The 20,778-nt window shown below is 38.8% G+C and overlaps 1 protein-coding gene across 1 annotated transcript in view; it reads right to left on the minus strand.

The window, feature by feature from the left end:
- Positions 1-6,502: 6,502 nt before the first annotated feature.
- Positions 6,503-20,778, minus strand: part of adgrl4 (adhesion G protein-coupled receptor L4) — a 45,272-nt gene continuing 30,996 nt past the window's right edge. The window contains exons 7-16 of the mRNA XM_079857664.1: positions 19,420-19,603; positions 18,281-18,397; positions 17,987-18,186; positions 17,718-17,894; positions 10,204-10,407; positions 9,879-10,099; positions 9,360-9,426; positions 8,897-8,988; positions 8,491-8,659; positions 6,503-6,888 (exon numbers count right to left, since the gene is read on the minus strand). Coding sequence (XP_079713790.1) covers positions 6,826-6,888; positions 8,491-8,659; positions 8,897-8,988; positions 9,360-9,426; positions 9,879-10,099; positions 10,204-10,407; positions 17,718-17,894; positions 17,987-18,186; positions 18,281-18,397; positions 19,420-19,603 — 1,494 coding nt within the window. The 3' untranslated portion in view covers positions 6,503-6,825. The remainder of the gene's footprint in view (positions 6,889-8,490; positions 8,660-8,896; positions 8,989-9,359; positions 9,427-9,878; positions 10,100-10,203; positions 10,408-17,717; positions 17,895-17,986; positions 18,187-18,280; positions 18,398-19,419; positions 19,604-20,778) is intronic.

Raw genomic sequence — 20,778 nt, forward strand, 5'->3', positions numbered from 1 at the left:
TTTCTGACGAGACTCCTGCCTATCTAATGGCCACTCGATGCTGAGCTTTTCAACAGCACGAGTTAACACATCAAACAGCTCCTCTTCAGCTGGAGAATGAAGTGACGAGTCTTCAGTCTCCTCTGTCTCAACACTTTCAACATCCAGCTCCTCAGAACTGGATAGTCGAAATTCTTGCGCCTCACCCTGGGCAGAAGTAACCGCAGAGCGTGCTTCTGCACCAGAGATAGAGGCGCTAGATCTCGGCTGTGAAGGATAAGATAGGGCGGGGCCCATCTCAATCCCCTCGGTGAGATCCATTTGCGAACCCCACGACTGACGCCGCCGCTCTGCCTCGGCAGAAGCGGGAACCGAGCCGCGGGGCGCGCACAGCGATCCACCCTCCTCAAAGAGCGATCGCCGGGAGTGCAGCGTCCGTAGTGGAAGACGCACGCAATGCTCACAATCAGCCCCCTCGAGAGCTGACTGGGCATGCTGCACTCCTAAACAAGCAAAACATAGTTGGTGTGAATCCCCGCCTGTGATGTAACGTGTACAGGGGGGAACACACTTTCTATATTGCTGCTCGCTCGCCATGCTCATGTTTTTTTTATATAATATATATATAGTGATAAACTCCTGCCTAGTAACAACTAGAGACAGACAAACACAATCGACAGATTTCACACACACAGAGCGCTTGCTGAAGTAACAGAAGCTGTCTCGCTTGTGATTCAGGGGTGCTTTATAGTTTCCTGGTCGATGACGTCACCCGCCTACTACGTTCCATCTCGCCATTGACTGATTTCATTCATGCTTCAGACGCACTACGCTGGAGGCGTTCCCACTGCGATTACACGCAGCGGTAGTCCCTGAAGGGGAACTACTCTACCGCGAGACCGTGGCCATAGAAACAGTTCAAACCCATCGCGTTTTGTGTAAAAAAAAACTCAAGATAAACCAACAGATTTATAAATTCAGTTTCCCAGAATGTTCTTACAACTCAACCCGTGTTCACCCCGGACGTGAGCGAACGCTTGCCTGTTTCTATTTTAACGCTTCTCCTAGTCAGTCTGGAATTAAATAATTTACGAATATCATCCGTGTGAGTTGATTTATATCAGTTTTATTTGCTAACGTTAAATATTTAAATATTTAATTTAAATTAGTCCATGAGAGTAATCATTTTAACGTTAGTCCTGTCAGCCATCACGAGCGAACTATGTAAGCAGCAGTCAACTGAGGCGAGGGCTCGGAGATCGAGGCATGCGTCAGCATCGAGCCCCTTCAAAAACAGAAAGTGAAGTTTGTTTACCATTTATCAAAACTTGTAAACTCGTGAAATAAGTTTCTAGTCTTTGAGCTGCTATATTAAATAAGTTTGCTTTTAATCATACACTCAGAAAAAAGGTAACCGTTATTCTCTGTACATATTTGGCCTAGTACTTCAAGTGTACATATTGGTACCTTTTAGCTTTTGTACCTTAGGGTACTGCCCCAGTGACAGCTTTGTACCTTTTTTCTGAGAGTGTATACAGTATGTACCGAGTTATTATAGTGTATTTTTCTAAATTAAAGTAATAATTTATACTAATGAATTTCCATTGAAAGTTTAAAAAGTATTCAAAAAAGACATTGATTTTATTGTTGCTGTTAAAAACTCAAGCTCACATTGATCATTCTTTCTTTTTTTCAGAAAATGAGGTGGACAGGGAAACAATAGAGTGTGGCCTCACAGAGAACATGATCTCATTTATTTCAAGGCACCTTTAAAAAACAGTTCAAGTTCAACAAATTTGTACATGAGATGGAGGTGATAACACTAACACTAGAGCCAGTGCCAGCAGAATCCCACCAACAGACTTCGGCTACAGAAATGCAAGTATAACATTGACTATTGTGTACTATTTTGTCCTATGTTTAGTGGTCGACCGGTATAGATTTTTTTCTTTTATGCCTGATGGCGATATCTTAGAATGCAGGGTGGCCGATACAGGGCTCAACATTAACGCTTGTCCGGGACAAGTGGATTTTTTTTAAGGGGCAAGTGAAAGAAAATTTTTACTTGCCTGACCGGACAAGTAGTCTGATTAAACCATCAATAACAACAAATATTTAAAAAAAAAGATAAATATTTGAATTCATTGTGCAGCCTTAAATTTATTATCTCTCTTTGTGATCATAAAAATGTAAGGTAAGGAAATAGCGAATGATATGTGTTTTTGAGGTTTAACTTTTATTATTATTTTAATTATTATTATTCTGTACTTTTAAATTTGATCCAATAGGAGATTGCTGTCATTGGTGAGGATGCATCCTCTTATTGAGGGTCATGTGAATGTCCTGCATATCCAGTACAACAAGATGCGACTAGACACCTTGGTGGTCAAAGACCGAATGCAATGGCGAAGAAACGAGATAAGAGATGGGATGACTGTGGAGGATATACTTAAGAAATACCCTTTCTTAAAAACACCCTCAGGGGTCAGTGATATCACCGATTTTATATCAGTTCTCTGCTTAAATATTGAATGTTGATTTAAGCTAAAAGTATACTAAAATTATAATTTACAGTTATAAATCTTTTGTAAAAGCATTGTAATTTTCTAAACCCTCAGGTGAACAAGTATATGTGCATTCAAGCTTAGAAATATTTGTACAATGATATTACTAAAGGGAAATGGCAATGAAAGAGGCAATATAGAATATTTTTGTCTGATGCTGATTTTATTTTATTTTTTTAGTATTTTTAGTTCATGTGAATGATTAACTTTCTCTTTCTGTCTATTTTCAGTTGTGTGATAAAGTTGACCGAATGCATTCCATCAACTGTCAGCGGCAGCCAGCCAGCGCTTCAAGGATGGCTTTACCATTATTGTGCCAAAGGTGCTTGAGCTTGTTCAAAGAAATGCTCCATTAGCCAAAATCTATGAAGAAGCAAGAGAAGAGATGCTTGCAGAAGATCTACCAGGTATTAACATAAAACATAGCGGTTTTGTGATAATCTGTTTCTAAACTTTAAGGATAGTTTTGTTAATTAAAAGTATAGGTGCTCAACAAATACATTTGTTGAAAATGTGTGCTTAGTTTCCATACAGTATATCCTTGAGAAACTGTGATCTAGTGCTGGGCGATATGACCAAAATCTTATATCACGATATTAATCATTTTATTTCACGATAATGATATATCACAATATAGTTATTTTTGTAGGAAATAAACTTGATTTAAAAAAAAAAAAAAAACTAGTCTATAAAAAATACTAGTCTAATGTAGAGTAAAACATTCTCAAACTTATTAAAGTAAACAATAATAAAATTAGAACAAATAATGTAATTCCAAGCTATAGGACAAAAAATTACAACAGAAAAATTATAATTTTTCATGATTTGGCACCACAGCCCCTGAGAATGTTTGTGAAATCGTGTGAAGAGGCAGGACTTAGAACAACGCGAGGAGACTGTTATGTCAACTTTAGGTCCTCTACCTTTGGACAGAATTGCTTCTCTGTGAAAGCTGCAGGGATGTGGAACTCGTTGCCTTTAACTGTGCGAGAGAGTAGCACCTTGCAACAGTTTAAACTCAACCTAAAGAGTGGTTGAAAGACGGTCAGATTTGTGATCATTAGCACAAAACTGGTTAATTGGGGTATTGTTAAAAATGTAAGAAGGTAAATTTAAAAGGGAACTGTAAATAGTTGTAAAGGTATTGCAATTGCATGTTTGTTGAGATGATCCTTTTGCAGGTGTTTTATCTGTATTTTGTATTGTGAATGGACTCATCAGTGGGAATGCTCATTGTCCACTGTATTAACCTGCTGTCACTTTGCCTCTGCCCAGGGACTACAGACGAAAATTAGCTTTTAGCTATCTCTGGTCTGTGCAACACATTTGTTGTGCAATGTCCCTGTCAAATAAACAAATAAATAAAATAAATAAATAAATAAAAAATAAATAAATAAATTAAATGTAAAAAAAAAAAAAAAAAAAAAAAAAAAATCAGTTGTAATTGCTGTGGATTATTAGGCTGCTGTCACTTTAAAGGCTTAGTTCACAAAAAATGTCATCAATTACTCGCGTTATTCCAAACCGTAAGACTATTGTTCATCTTCGAAAACACAAATGAAGATATTTTAAATTAAATCTGAGTGGTTTCTGTCCCTCCATTGACAATCCACTCAACTACAACTTTGTTGCTTCAAAAACTTTATAAAGAGTTTTATCTTATTTTTCTGTCTGTGTTTGCCCTTTCATGCGCAAATTGTATCATTGGTAAAACATGTATTCACTTGAAACCAGCTTGTAAACAATTTCATGCATTTTATGCAACATTTGTTGATATTTCCAGTTACTTTGATTTTAGCAAGTTGCAGAAATATGACTAACAATGAATAAAGGAAACTTGTTAAACTGTCATTTTGTAATACTCTGATACAGGTCCAGTTATTCAGTTCTGATGGATGATGCATTGCTTTACTGATATGTTTAACATATTCTTTTCTTCTCACAGTTTGATGCTGATACTCCATACCCAACCATATAATTGGTAGAAACTGACTGGAAAATGGCTTTCTCCAAGAGGCTTCAAGTCCTTGTCAAAGTGGATGATGTGGAGGTGTGCAGGGGAATAGGAGTTGAAGAAAGGATATTTTAAGCATTCAGTGCTTACTATGTTTTCAACTTGGCTTATCCACCCTACAGAAAAATACATTGACCTTCCTGCAGCATGCAGTGTACAATGCAAGTGTACCAGACGTAAACCAGTAAGAGCTATGCGTGTAAATCAGGGTGTAACCCATTGGGTGTAACGGCCAGTAAGAGCTGTTTATGTAAATCAGGGGAGTCCTCCCATGCCGGAGACCTCAGCTCGAATCCCGCTCGGAATGGGTTGAAGAGGACTAGTTATAATACCCTCCTCTGCCATGTTTCTTTTCTCAACTCTCCTAATAGCTGAAAGTGAAATACTCAATGGTGATTGGCTAATTATTATTATTTTTATTTTTTACCAATGGAGGAACAAGTCTCCAGCTACGGATTTGCCTCTCCCTCCCCTTCTCTATCCCCGCCGACTCACCTTAGCACAGTTTTCAGAACATTTGGAATTACATCGGCAGATGCGGCACATTCGGGGAAGAGCTCGGTGGTTAAACTTACAGTGGTAAAATTACAAACAAGAAACACAGATTCTGAGACATGAACATAATAATTGGGAATTTTTTTTAACATTAAATTGTAAACATTTTAAGTAGGCTATATTTGTATTTAAATATTTAAACACACATAAATGTAATTATCGTAATTAGGGGTCATTTCCCATTTTAAAATCTTAAATATTATTGCAATAAAACATTTAGTAAAAATATTCCTTCATTTCCTGTGACAGAAATACTTAAGGTATTAGTTTAACCATTTACAGTACTGATCATCATGCCATTCCAAATCCCTAAAACTTTTGTTTTACTTTTATATATTTAAACTTGTAAACTATATATATATATATATATATATATATATATATATATTCATTTAATGTCCATGATAGAAACAAATATGACATAATTTTCTAAATCTCTGAGGTCAATTTAAATATGTAGCATTCTTAATTAATAGAAGAATGCAATTCCTTGGATCCTTTAAGGATTATGTGGCTGCTCTCTACTTTTCTTGTTTCTGTGTTCATTTTGTGCACATGGCTGTCTTTGGCTGCGTATGAAAGCTGAAAAATTTAAGTATGGAAGTAGAAAGGTAAAAAGGCGCATCCTGTCTACTGAGATACCTTCATATGATCGATTTTTGAGGGCAGCATATATACAGTATATCCTTCGCTCCACTCCCTATGATATCCCACTTTCCTGTGCCTTCAATTCTGTGACTAAATAAATTACATCTGTTTTTTTTGTGTAAATGTAAATTTTGACCAACTTTTCCACTTTTAATGTCTAGCAAAACAATTAGTACTTTAGTAATTAAATATCGACTAAGTTATTGTCAATCCTCCTTCTATTTTCTTGTAGATGTTTAAGCCATTATGCTTCTTCAGAAGTCTGTCCAAAATCAGTTTCATGCACAAACACTGCCTGCAGTCATTGCCTGATAGGGCAGTGAGGCAAAAAACAAAACAAAAAAACAAAGAAAAGAACCCTGCCTAAGCTTTTGAATGCAGACTTTTTTGTATCTGACATGTGCTCCCCTTGTCCCGACCCCATGTTTCCTTTTGCCACGCACCCTCATTTAACCCTTGTCTAGTTCACGTTCTGTTAATTGCCAACACCTGTTTCTCATGGTTTTCCCTCTCTATTTATTGTGTTTCATCCTATCCATAGGATTGTTTTGTGCAATACGCCAGGAGTGGATTGTGCCCTTTGCTCTAGTTCTTGTGTTGCTCTTTTTAAGTGTTTTTCTAGTCCTGTTCTGTGATTTGCCCCAGTTCTATACCCAGAAGGGCCTGCCTACTTGTTCTGGCTTTGTTTGACATTACTGTGTATTAAATATAGTTTCAGATTTATTAACTCTGCACTTGGGGTGACATGAACACATCAAAGGAGATAAATGTTTTTATTAGTCCATAATACAGTACATAGAAAATCATCTTTGACAATCAGTTGTCAGAAATAATTTTTTTTTGTTTTTTTTTTTGCTATTGACTGTAAAACTTATAGCAATTGGTTATAAAACTTCTACATCATAGCATTCAGTAACATTTTAGTTTTATAACATTTTAATACTTTTCTCTCAAAAAATAAATATATTGGAACTTTTGCACATATTTTCATAAGTACATCTTTATAGTGCTTAGATTTAAAAGCATTTGTAAACTGGCGCTGAAGTTAATCTCTCTTGATAAAGTTTATCGCATACACTCAAAACAACATGGAATATTCTTGAATAATCTGTAGTACTCCTCTTGAATCTGATGATAAAAGTGAAAACATTTGCAATTTAAGGTGTAAAATGGTAAACATTAATACTGAATAAGAAAAAAATGTGCATCTCTGATTAGGTAACCCAGTTCCCTGATAAGGGAGATAAGACACTGCATTATGATGACTAAAGCATGTGTGGAAACACAGCAATTTCATTGGCCAAAGCAAGGTCAATAATCGCATCATCAAGACTATAAATAGGCACTTGAAATAAAATTCATCAAATTCTAATTATCTGAAGGAAGACACTCAGGCATGCATAAAGTATGGCAAAGTGACTCAGGGTCTCGTTCCCTTCTCATGGAACTAGGTTACATAACCAGAGACGTTCACTTTCGAGGGAATTCAACGCTGATGTTGACGCTATGGGAATGTTAATACCCACATTGCCATACTGAAAAATGCCTGGCTAGCAAGTTTGTGAACTACGCTACACACAAACCCTGTGGTCCACTGAGAGGATTAACCCTAAAGGACTTGAGAGCCATGAATCCAAACTGTAAAACCTTATGAATGTGTGCTTAGAGGACCAGCCTACCACAGCACAAACATATTTTAAAGGCGCACCCTTAGATAATGCTTTAGAAGTGGCCAGACTCCAAGTTGAGTGGGCCTTGATGCCTAGAGGTAAAGCCATTCCATGCACGTCATAGGCCAAATAAACTGCATCACATCCTCAATTGAGAGACTGGAATCTGCGAGTTGACACCCTTTGGGGCCAAACCGCAGCTTCCAAACCTTGGGTCGGGGTGGAGAATCCTGAGCCTAAGACTAAAGATCCCTCCTGGTCGGAATCTCCAGTGGGGAGCCTTCCGGAGAGACATTAGGTCCAAACACTAGACTTGGGGTGGCCAGAACAGAGCCACTAGGAACAGGCGAACTCCGTTCTGGCGAAACCTGGCGAAGCCTTGACCATGTCTGCACCATGGCATCCAGCCGTAACGGAGCTGGAGGTATGAGGGCAAACCATAGGGGACAGTGGGTTGACTCTGCTGAGCTAAACAAGTTCACTTCCGCTCTGTCATACTTCTGCCAAATTAACTTCACCACCTCCGGGTGATGTCTCCATTCCCTGGGCCTCAACACCTGTGTGGACAGGATGTCTTCTCCCAAGTTGAATGCCCTGGAATATAAACTGCCCCCAGTGAGAGTAGTTTGTTCTCAGCCCAGAGCAGGATCTTCTGCATCAACATGAACAAGGTCCCAAACGCAGCCCACCCTTGTGATTACATAGGAGACTGCTGATCTGTTGTCCATCTGGACTAACACATGGTAGCCCCTCAGTATTTCCATGCTAGAAATACAGCCCTCATCTCCAGACAATTTATGTTCCATAACACAGAGGGTCTCTCAAACACAACCCTGGCTTCCTAAAGCAAAGAAGCTGATGATCTTTATTTCAGGTGACTATTTATGGTCTTTATGACATGCTTACACTATGTCAGCTAACCTCACCTTTGGTCAGTAAAACTGACACTTCCACACATGCTTCAGACACTTGCTCATTCAGGGGCATTCCCATAGCATCAAAGTCATGATGCAGTGCTAAGTTCCATCTAAAGGGAATTGTAGAATAGTGTGCACCTTACCCTTCTGGATAGCACGCAAAGGAAAATGAAAATGAACATCCCTTGGAACACATTGGCGAAGGTAAAGAGATACGCTGTCAGGGTGGTCTCATATAAGATGTGCATGACACCAAAAGTCCAGGTAACTCCCAGAACAAATAGAAGAGCAATAGCTCCTCTTGCACAAGACCTGTGGAATAATTATTGAATAGCAAAAGTTAAAAATATGTTTGTAATATTTTTAAGTCAGCTGTTTGATTATTAACTTTAGTATTTAGCTACCCTGACATAAATAAAATAAAATAAAATTTTACTTTTACTAAGAGTGGGATATAAAGGATGGAGTCCAAGTTACTTGCAAACACAAAGAGTCATAACATTACAGAATAGGAGATGTGACAATTGAAATGATAAACAATTTCTTTACCTGATATTTTCATAGTGACTGATTTCAGGTATCTTTACTGCAGTGTGACGATAAACCTTAAAGATGATCACAGCAAATGCCAGCAGATTAACCTGGGAGGGAATAAATGGCTTCAATGTAATATTTATCCAACAAGAAAGTACAGTATGAACTACATGCAGCAATTAATTTGATTAATTCAACAGCATATCATGTTATCAATTAAATACGTTGTTTTCTTTTTCTTTTTTACATTTATTGACAGCTCTAATGAAATTACATTTTGGATATTATTTTATTTAGATTTACAATTTATTTAGATTGATTAAAAATACAGCATAGTTCTAATGAAAAGGGTTGTATTAGTGTAACTGATATTTGTTGCTGAGTGTACATGAGCCCAGAGTACTGTTCATGGGTTACAGATAGTCTATATTACAGTGTTGTTACTGGATGTTACACTAACACAAGAAGAGATGCTCACCAGAATAATCAGACAAGCTGGTCCTATGAAACTCCAGATGAAGTTATTTTCAGTGCTCAGCCAACACCTTAATACGATTAATAACATGAAATAATAATTACAATTATTGTAAAACTGAATTTACATTGTTTGAAGAAAATGTGAGTGGTGCAATCCACCTTATTTTGCAACGTACTGTAGATGTAAGCCATTTTTTGTGTGTGTGTGAATGTATGAGAATTGCGATTTGTTAGCCACTATACATTAAATAACTTGAAGAATAAAGTTAAATAAACGGTAACTATTTGAGCTACAAACCTGTGTTTATGATTATGATAGTAAATATAATATGAAAGCAAATACCAGTTTTTAATATCAAGCAGCATAAAATACTATATTTGTACAGCTAAAATAACTGAAGACAATGGAAGCCTTGCACATTCAAAATAATATTGGTGGATCAAAATAAGGTGGATTGCTCATAGTAATAGTCATACTTTCTTTAACAAATACCACTAAATTTAAATTCTAATAACTTACACAGTACTGGTGCCATAATATTTATATCCAAGTGTTGCAGAAATTGTGACGACCACTGCTGGGCTCCCATAACCAAATATGTAGAAGTTCCGGTGGAGGAAACCTTTGTTATAGATGACACCAACAACAATGAGATACAAATGTATCCCCTCTATACACATCCAGGCAAATGCAGACAAGAAGAAATAGTGCAGCAGGCCAGCGATAAGAGAACAGAACCACTGAAACACAAAGTGAACAAACATGAATCAACATTACTTAAAAACTACTTTTGTAAAGGGTTTATGTTGCCATTTGACACATTAAAAAAGCCTGAGGAGAGAACCTTGTGTGCAATCTTGTTAATCCCGATGAGGAAGATGAACTGGGCCATGAAAAGGCTGCAGCACAGGTTCTTGTGGATCGTGGTTCTGGTGTTCTGAATGTCTCGGAAGAACCAGAATGTGAAGATACACAGGGACAGGCATATTATGGAGATCACCATTCCCAGCTGCGTTATCCTCGTCAGAACATTATAATGCGCAAGCAACTACATAAAAACATAGCAGGAAAAGGCATTTAGGATTGTTTACAAGCAAATTGTGGATTCTGCTCTAATTGTACCATGCTTACAAACTGAGTCAGTTGTTTTCACAAAGTAATAATAGCATACATTGAAGAAAAGGTGAGTGACATTCACCTGTGCCATGTTTCTAAGGTGTTCTGGGTGGTTTTATAGCACATTGGGTTACACTTTATTTTAAGGTGTCATTGTTACAGTGTAATTATATATTTAAGTACTGACTACTGAGTAATATTAAACAACTACATGTACTTACTATAGGGTTAGGGTAGGATTAGGATTTGGTTGAGGGTTAGTTGTATGTAATTATGCATAATTTACTGTTATTACTATGGTAAGTACATGTAACATATGTAACAAGGACACTGTAAAATAAAATGTTACCGCACATTGTTACGTGGCTGTTTTGATGCCCTAACTGACTATGATATTTAAAATTCCTAGATATAGTTTAGGGTCCTGCATAAAAGTTGTATTGTCTGCCAGTGCCAGCTATTCTCAACAAACCACATAATTAAATGTTTCATAAATCATTGTAGCACAAACAATATGTGATGCATTATATGCTGATATTTAATATTTAGGGTTAGGAGTTTGTTCAAATTCCTAACAAGTATTTCTCCGATTTCTCCTCCCATCTCCATTTCTGCTCCAGAGCCAATGCAGCTCGGCGGTTTGCGTATCTCTGCAAAGGAGAGAGAACGACGCCTCGTGAATCGGCTCTGCATGTACTGCGGAGCTGCCAACCACTTTGTTTCGAGCTGCCCCGTAAAAGCCAACGCTTGCCAGTAGAAGAGGGGTTACTGGCGAGCGCGACTTCCTTGATCTCCTCGTCCACGTCTTGCACAACCGTTTCAATAACCTTGAGCTGGGCTGGTACTACCGTTTCATGCAAGGCTTTAATAGACTCGGGAGCTGAGGAGAATTTCCTCGACGAGACAAGGTATTCCTTTGAGGAGCCGTAAACAGACCACACCCCTTAGATGGTAGCCCCCTGCCCAGTATCGATCTTCAGTCTATTCCTTTAGCTCTAACTGTTTCAGGAAACCATCATGAGACTCTTTCCTTTTTAGTTTTTCATTCTCCCTATTCCCCGGTAGTTCTAGGTCACCCCTGGTTAGTCAGACACAATCCCCACTTCGATTGTGGTCCTGTAATAGTATTCTCTCATGGAGCCGGTCTTGTCATGTCAATTGTCTGTTATCCGCTAATCCTTCTGTTTCCCCTGTCTCAGTTTTTCAGGAGGAGCCGGCCGATTTGACTGGGGTTCCGGAGGAGTATCATGATCTGAGGGCGGTCTTTAGTCGGTCTCGGGCCACTTCTCTTCCGCCTCACCGTCCCTATGATTGCAGTATTGATCTGTTACCCGGTACTTCGCCTCCTTGTGGTAGATTGTATTCTCTAACTGGTCCTGAACGCAAGGCTCTTGAAAGTTATCTGTCTGATTCGTTAGCCGCCGGTACTATTGTCGCTTCTTCGTCACCTGTGGGTGTGGGGTTTTTCTTTGTTAAGAAGAAGGACGGCTCCCTTCGACCCTGTATCGATTACCGGGGGCTTAACGAAATTACCGTTAAGAATCGTTACCCCTTGCCGCTTATGGCATCTGCATTCGAGCTTTTACAGGGGGCGAAGATCTTCACTAAGTTAGATCTGCGTAACGCGTATCATTTAATCCGCATTAAGGAGGGGGACGAATGGAAGACCGCTTTCAATACCCCACTTGGGCACTTTGAATATCGGGTTCTTCCGTTCGGCCTCGTCAACGCACCTGCAGTCTTTCAGGCATTAATCAACGATGTACTGAGAGACATGCTTAACCTGTTAAGCTGCAACCCCACTTTTGAAAAATCCCCAGAAATGACATACCCAAACTGAAACAGATACAGTTCATGAACCCTTTGTACTAAAAGCACAAGTATGGTCTCATTTGAAAGCTGACACCTGGCAGTTTATTGTAAATGTAGAATTAATTATTGTCATAATGACAAAAATTGTTATAAATAGCTTCAAAGTTTTGTAAAGTTATTAGAAATTAATTTTTATGAAACATCCTCATGAAAATAAAATTGAAGTTGGCACTGGAGCAATCTAGAAATGCACTACAGCTAAAGCCACATGTCTAAACATTTTATGTTTAAAATCTGAAGATAATAAGTCCAAAACTCTGTATTTAGTTAAATGTTTTTCAAGACCATGTCAGTTGACTTTATTTTGATTTGACGCTAAGATGCTTCTGATGTTTATTGCCATCTTCTAAGCATCTATCCAGTATATTGTCTCTATTGTTTTGTGGTGCAAACGAGCCCCATTCAGTCTCAGTCTCCCCCTGCACACATTCACACCTCTCCAGACTGGTTATGGCTCGAAATATGCATTTCTTTTGTCTGCATTATAGTTACTAACGACTGGCTATTCACAAGCTATTCATAGGGTTTCAATCCCTAATTTCTTTTCTCAAAGTTCACCTCACATTTTAAATAAAGAATAAAGAACATTCTTGAATAAAGAAACTTTCAGTAAGCATTCAAAAAAACATAAAAGTATAACTTCTAGGTTGCAGGTGCACCTAGGGCTAGCTAGCATGTTAGCTTAGCACACCATCAATACACGACCATTTATGAGATTAAAACCATGTTTGTGCTCCAAACTTACTTTTATAACGCAAGTGGAGTATTTTAAATAATATTCTGTGATCTAATTTGGCTTCAGATAAAAAAATCTGACAGAAAATATACTATTGTATACTGTTCTGCACAATGATAGTCTATATAGATTAGCATTACATTATAAATATAATCTATTATTATGAAAATACCTGGCATGTCTTGAAAAACACAGGTAACTCAAATATCATTGCAATCATGTTTATTATCTTCAAAACATCTGTATCTGCATTTTACAGCGCGAACTCTGTAGCTTTGTGTGTAGCAGTGACGTCCTGGAATGTCACATGATCATGGCTCTTCTTCATGTTCTATATATGGACTATTATTGTGCATAATAGCGCCCTCAGGCTGTTGGTATGGATTAAAAACACAGTATCAGAGTATGCAAGCGCTCATAATGATTACATCGACGCATTTGGGTATAAATTCAATAAATATTATTCCTGTCTATAGAAATATGATGTGAATCTATGAGAATATATCAATATTTCTCCAAATCTGCACATTTTTGAGCTAAAGCCCTGAGGGACGTTGTTTTGTGTATCGCTGTCATGACGACAGCACGGGAGTTTTTTATGAATGAAAGCAGCTGACGCGCATAATTCATATTAAAGGTATCGACTCATTTTTTCATTTCATAACTCCTGACACAAATTAAGAAATAACTGTCGCTATAAGTTTCTCAGAATACAATAGTGGTCAAATACTGAAACTTGAGTCTTATATCTTTTTAATGATGTATAGTTTGTCGAAGTATAACATTAAATCTGATAGTAACTTTGAGCTATATATAAAAAAAAAACGCTTCAGTGCGCCGACGCACTGGTGAGGCTTAACAGGTTAATGTCTTCGTCTTCGTTTATTTAGACGATATTCTGATTTTCTCACCGTCTCTCCAGGTTCATGTTCAGCATGTTCGCCGTGTCCTCCAGCGCCTCCTGGAGAACCGTCTGTTCGTAAAAGCAGAGAAGTGCACGTTTCATGCCCACTCCGTCACCTTTCTTGGTTCTGTTATCTCGGCGGAGGGGATAAGCATGGATCCCGTGAAGGTACAAGCCGTTACCGTGTGGCCCATTCCTGAGTCGCGAGTCGCGTTACAGCGTTTTCTTGGCTTTGCCAATTTCTATCGACGCTTTATACGCAATTTCAGTCAAGTAGCTGCGCCTCTTACTGCTCTCACTTCAGTCAAGTCGAGTTTTAAGTGGTCAGAGTCTGCTCAGAAGGGTTGTGATCATTTAAAGCATTTATTTACTACCGCGCCTATTCTCGTGACTCCTGATGTATTCAAACAGTTCATTGTCGAGGTTGATGCATCTGAGGTGGGCGTTGGGGGCGTTCTTTCCCAGCGCTCAGACTCAGATAATAAGGTTCATCCGTGCTCGTATTTTTCACACTGCCTCTCGTCTGCGGAGCGAAATTATGATGTGGGGGATCGCGAACTCCTTGCCATCCATTTGGCATTGGGCCAGTGGAGACAATGGTTAGAGGGCTCTACCGTTCCGTTTGTAGTCTGGACCGATCATAAAAATCTGGAGTACATTCGTTCTGCCAAGAGACTTAATGCCCGTCAGGCTCGCTGGTCATTGTTTTTCGGCTGGTTTCGATTTTACGATCTCTTTTCGACCTGGCTCAAGAAACGTTAAGCCAGACGCCTTGTCTCGTCTTTTCGACTCCACTGACGCCATCTCCACGCCCCGGGAGATAGTTTCTCCGTGGCGTGTAGTTGGTACCGCCGTCTGGGGTATTAAAAGGCTCGTTAAGCGCGCTCTGTCTCATTCGATCGCTCCGCGTAACGTTCCTAAGAACCTCCTCTTTGTCCCGGTTTCCGCTCGCTCAGCAGTCTTTCAGTGGGCTCACTCTTCCAAGTTAACGGCCCATCCCGGCGTTCGGGGCACGCTCGCTTCGGTCCGTCAATGATTTTGGTGGCCCACTTTAGAACGTGATGTACGTCGCTTCGTTGCCTCTTGCGCTATTTGCGCTCAGACTAAGTCTGGTCACTCTCCGCCAGCCGGTCTTCTTAGACCACTTCCCATTCCGTCGCGTCCTTGGTCCCACATTGGTCTCGACTTTATTACCGGCCTCCCCTCCTCGGCTGGTAATACTGTAATTCTAACCGTGGTAGACCGTTTTTCAAAGTCCGCTCACTTTATACCGCTTCCTAAACTCCCCTCTGCCAAGGAGACAGCTCAAGTACTGGTATCTCACGTTTTCAAGAATCACAGGCTTCCCTCTGACGTCGTATCTGACAGGGGACCTCAATTCGCGTCCCAGTTCTGGAAGGAATTCTGTCGTCTGATTGGTGCGTCTGTCAGCCTCTCGTCTGGTTTCCACCCTCAAACCAACGGGCAGGCTGAACGCACTAACCAGATAGTCGGTCGACTTTTGCGCAGCCTGGCGTTTCGAAATCCCTCTTCGTGGGTCGAGCAATTACCCTGGGCAGAATATGCTCACAATTCTCTCCCGTCCTCCGCTACCGGTCTGTCGCCATTTCACTGTTGTCTGGGGTACCAACCTCCCCTTTTCTCCTCTCAAGAGACAGAGTCCAACGTTCCCACCATTCAGGCTTTTATTAAACGCTGTAAACGTACTTGGAGACGGGTGAGAGCATCTCTGTGTCGTTCAAGGGTTCGCGTTTTAAGAAATGCAAATAAACGTCGTGTCAAGAGTCCTAGGTATGTGTGTGGTCAAAGAGTGTGGCTTTCCACCGTCAATTTGCCTCTTCAGGCACCGTCTCGTAAATTAGCTCCCCGTTTTATCGGACCTTTTCAGATTACCAAGGTCATCAATCCTGTCACGGTAAAGTTGAGGCTTCCTCCTAAGCTCCGGCGCATTCACCCGGTTTTTCACGTGTCCTGCATAAAGTCGGTCGTACGCGTTCCTTCTCGTATTTCCGTTCCTCCCATTCATGCCGTAGGCACGTCTGTCTACACTGTACGCAAGATTCTTGATATGCGTCGTCGCGGTCGTGGCCATCAATTCCTAGTGGATTGGGAGGGCTACGGTCCTGGGGAGAGAAGCTGGGTTCCCTCCCGGGACATACTGGACCGCTCTCTCATTGATGATTTCCTCCGGAATCGCCAGGTCCCTCCCTCGGGAGCGCCAGGGGACGTTCGCTGAGGGGGGGCACTGTCATGAGTCTGGTTCTTCTCTTTGGCTTTTCCTTTCCTTTTCCCCCCTCTGCTGGTCATTACCTCGCTCTTTCCCTTTTCCCTCTTCAGCTGATTCTCATTAGCTGTTATCTCGCTGATTCGTTTCACCTGTTCTCTCCTCTAGCCTGCTTGCTATTTAATGTTCCCTGTTTTCTTGCCATTTGCCGGATTATTTCGTTAGAGTATGATGCTGGTGGCTATTTACAAACCCTGCTGTATCCGTCTTGTCTTGTCGTGTCTCTGTCCTGTCAACAGTCAGGTTCAGGTCAGCTAAAGCCATTTCACTGTCTATTAATCTTCTCTTCTATACTGTGTCCAGCCGTTCCGCTGTCGACGAACGCCCTGAGCTGTATACTATGCAGTGCTGCCGCTCAGCACGTGGAGACGAGAGGTCTGAGGTCTACTAGCCGGTCTCCCTGATTATCTGCTGCATTCCAGCCACGAATGAGCGAGAGTTGCGAGAGAGCTGCTGACCCGTTATTGGGGACCATCTTTTGAGTCCATCCTGTTATCTTTTCTAAGGACTTATCTGCATAACCTGCAGCTACCTGTGTTCCTGTTTGAAGAGACTATTTATTTCTGCATAACCTGCAGCTACCTGTGTTCCTGTTTGAAGAGACTATTATCACTGCTCTCTCAATAAACTCTAAACTTTCATTTGCATTTGGATCCTATCTCTTCCTTACTACAATACTGGACTGAACAAACAGATAAACTATATTCTTCTAATGATTCAGGTAACTTCACAGTAACTTTAAAAGTGTACTTTAAAGATAACATCAATCTAAGACATTTTTTTCTATGAATTTAGAAGAAATATAAAGTCTTACACAGTAAAAAAAAAAAAAAAAATTGTCAGGTTTATTAATATTTAATATGACTTAATCAATCATAAACAGTGTGTGTGTGTATATACAGTATATATATATATATATATATTATATATATATATATATATACCGTAAGTTTGGGGTCGGTAAGAGTTTTTAATGTTTTTGAAATAAATATCTCGCAGAGTTTTCACCTAGGCTGCATTTATTTTATTAAAATTAAGTAAAAGAGTAAAACAGTAACATTGTGAAATATTATTACAATTTAAAATAACAGTTATTGATTTTAATATATTTTAAAATGTAATTTATTTCTGTGATGGCAAAGCTGAATTTTCAGTCTTCAGTGTCACAGATTCAAAAATCATTCTAATATGCTGACTTAGTGCTCAAGAAACATTTCTTAATATTTTCAATGTCGAAAACAGTTTTGTGGCATTTTTACTGTCACTTTTAATCAATTTATTGCATCTTCGCTGAATAAAAGTACTAAAAAAAAATCATACTGACCCCAAACCTTTGAATGGTAATGTAAAATTGTTTAAACGGTTCAGGTAGAAATAACAAGAAATGTTGGTTGGGCCACCGTATTTTGTGAGGAGACCAGTAGGGGACAGCAGTAGTTCACTTACATTGGCATGAGCAGAGGACATGAGAATAGCAAAGTGTGTCAGGTGATCACAGGAACACGATGTATGAGTGGAATTCACATGAGTGCGTTTACAGCCATCCAAACTCCAGTGTCCCATCATGCTCTGGGAATACTCCCAGAATGCACACTTAGTCTCATCATGGGCAGGATCTATCTCCTTTATGAAAAAAGCAAAACTTCAATGCATATTAAAATGACATTCAAAGCAACAACTATTTCAAGTTAATTAATCAATCAGTCACACTGCACCTGTGTGTGTTTGAGAGTGAAGGTCACGTTGTTCAGTGCAAATGTTTTTGGATTGCTGATGGCTGCTGCTATTACTGGCGAATTAACTGTAATTTCACCCGCTGCTGCATATCGAGAGTAATCGGCCACACCAGGGTCATCAGTTGGCTTTAAAATATCCCCAATACTGTTATAGATTAGAAATACAATGGAGGTGCTTCCTACAGCAGAGACAGATGGAAGACATGCATTTGAATGAGTTGGTGCATTTGCATTCTATTTGCTATGACGTTAAGAAAGAACACTATTACAAACCATTATTGCTTTTGTTTTTTGCATTCTTAGGGGTCAGTGAAATGGAGTTTCCTTGGATGTTGGTTGAAACTGGATGCTTATGTGCTTGGTGGGGTTCAAATGTGTATAGTTTCATTTCTAGAAATTATTCAACACAATGATTAGCACCTTCATCAAAAGCAGGTAAAAAACAACAAAAAAAACAACAAAAAAAAACAGGTAAATTCAATGTAAAGTGTGCTGCAAAAAACAAAAACAAAAAAACAAAACAAACAAAAAAAAAACACTGTAAAAATATGGTGACATTTTTCAAGTATTATGGAACAAAATACAAAAGGTATTAAAAAACAAACAAACAAACAAAACAATCAAATGTTATTAATCATGCAGGGACTTCTATAAAATGACTAGATAACATATTTATATTAAACAATCACAAGAAATAACAATAAAACTATAAAACATTTTACAATAATGTACTTTGATTTTATTGTTGAATAAGGCATTCAATTTTATTCAATCTGTATTTTCCAAAGATTTTCATACTTTTTATTTCTAAACGCTAACTATTTAGGTTAACTAATTATGATGTGTTAATATTTTCAGTACATTTTTTAATAGTGTATCCTATAATTGTTCTGTCAGAAAGTTTAAGATTTACAGTATATAAAAATGAATAATGCACTGTAAGAAATAAATATGTATGGAAAATGGAGAATGTACTGGTAATTTTATGCCAGTGCATTATCCATTAAGTTTTTAGACATTTATTTTAAACCCTACACTCATACAAATAAAGGTTATTGCTGTCTATGGTTCAATGAGAGCCTTTAACCATCAATGGAACCTTTCTATTTAACAAAAGGTTCTTTATAGTGGAAAGTTTATTTGGGAGACCCAACATAGTTCTTATATTGCAGTGCTGAAACAAACAAACAAACAAACAAACAAACAAACAACAACAACAACAACAACAGAAAAAAAAACTATTGGGGAATGAGGTGTTAAAGTGTGTTAAATACAACAAAATGAAAGGCATAATTTAAATGGTTAAATACCTGCGGAAAATCAAAATAATCCCTAATATGAAAATTGGGCCCAGTTTTTACAGATTCTTCTTAGAGAGTGGTTGTTTATATTTTAGCCCACAAAAATCTCACCTACTTCACCGGCATCCACCTGCATCTGCATAGTGTGTGTGTATCCAGCAGACAGGGCCAGTGTTTCCATCTCTGCTGTGTGAAGGAGTGTGGTGATGTAATACTTCCTCAAATCCTCATTTATCCTGTCCCATTCCACCTTCTCATCCTTCTCGACTAAGTTATTCACACTAAAAACCAAATTCTATGAGAAAAATACAGAAAACACAGAACGTCTCAGGTTACGACTGTAACAGGCAGAAGGAGAAAATGACAGGGCCTGCGAGTCTCCTATCCTCTTAAGGGACTCAATAGCCAACATAAAAGCCATCTTTAATGTTAGTAACTTCTCTGAAATTGAGTCCAGGGGCTGTGAAGGATGCCAGAGACAAACCTTCCAGAACCACTGCCAAATCCCAGGCTGGAAGTCTTACATGGCAAAGTCCAACTAATGTTCTCTGCACCATAAAGTGAAGACAAGTGAAGGAGGAGATTGGTAGCTGCTACTTTCTTCTCAGTGTTGGATTATTTTGATATTATCTATCTGCAGGCACCCAAACATTGTTTAAAGGCATTGGATTCAGTTCATGGAGCTTTAAGATTTATTACCAATTCAAAAGCCCTTACCCATCATTGTTTACTGTACTCTTGGGTTGGATGGCCCGTACTGTCAATCTATAGACTCAAGCAATGGTACATCTTTATATAAAACTTTCCTGGGTTTGCTTCCCTCCTGTTTACAGCAGTATACCATTCAAAAAGGTGTAAAAATGTATGGTCTTCGTTCACAAGAATATTATCTTTTAAACATCCCAATAGTCCAAATATGGGTAAAAGGGTGTTTAGTTATGCTGCTCTGTCTGATTGGAATCAGTTACAAGATAAATTATGCTTTAAAGAGTTGGTCTCTCTAAATTAATTTAAGAGTATTTTAAATGATTTGGTTACGGCTTTACCTACTTGTTATTGTTTTAACTGATATTGTATATAAAAAAAAAACTCTATAATTAATTTATTTGTTTTCATGTTTAAATCTTTTTTCATGTTTAACTACAGATGGTGGACAACCAGAATGCCTATTACCGCCGCGCCAGCTGCCGCGGCGAAATCACCGCGGCGAAAATAAACCAGCCGCATTTCAAAGTCGTTCCCGAAATGACCGCCAGGTGGCGCAAAGGGACATTGTGCAAAACAGCAGCAATTGCCGTATTTTAAAATGTAAGTGGGTTAAATATAAAACCCTAAGCCTAATAGGCATATTTTTCATATATATAAATAGGCCTATTAGGCTACAACAGAATAGAACCAAAGATAGAATCAATTTTAGAACTGAAAAAATAGAATCAAAAGTTAAAAATAGAGACGATATTAGGAGCAATG

The sequence above is a fragment of the Squalius cephalus genome, assembly GCF_949319135.1.
Source record: "Squalius cephalus genome assembly, chromosome: 22".
Lineage (NCBI taxonomy): Eukaryota > Metazoa > Chordata > Actinopteri > Cypriniformes > Leuciscidae > Squalius > Squalius cephalus.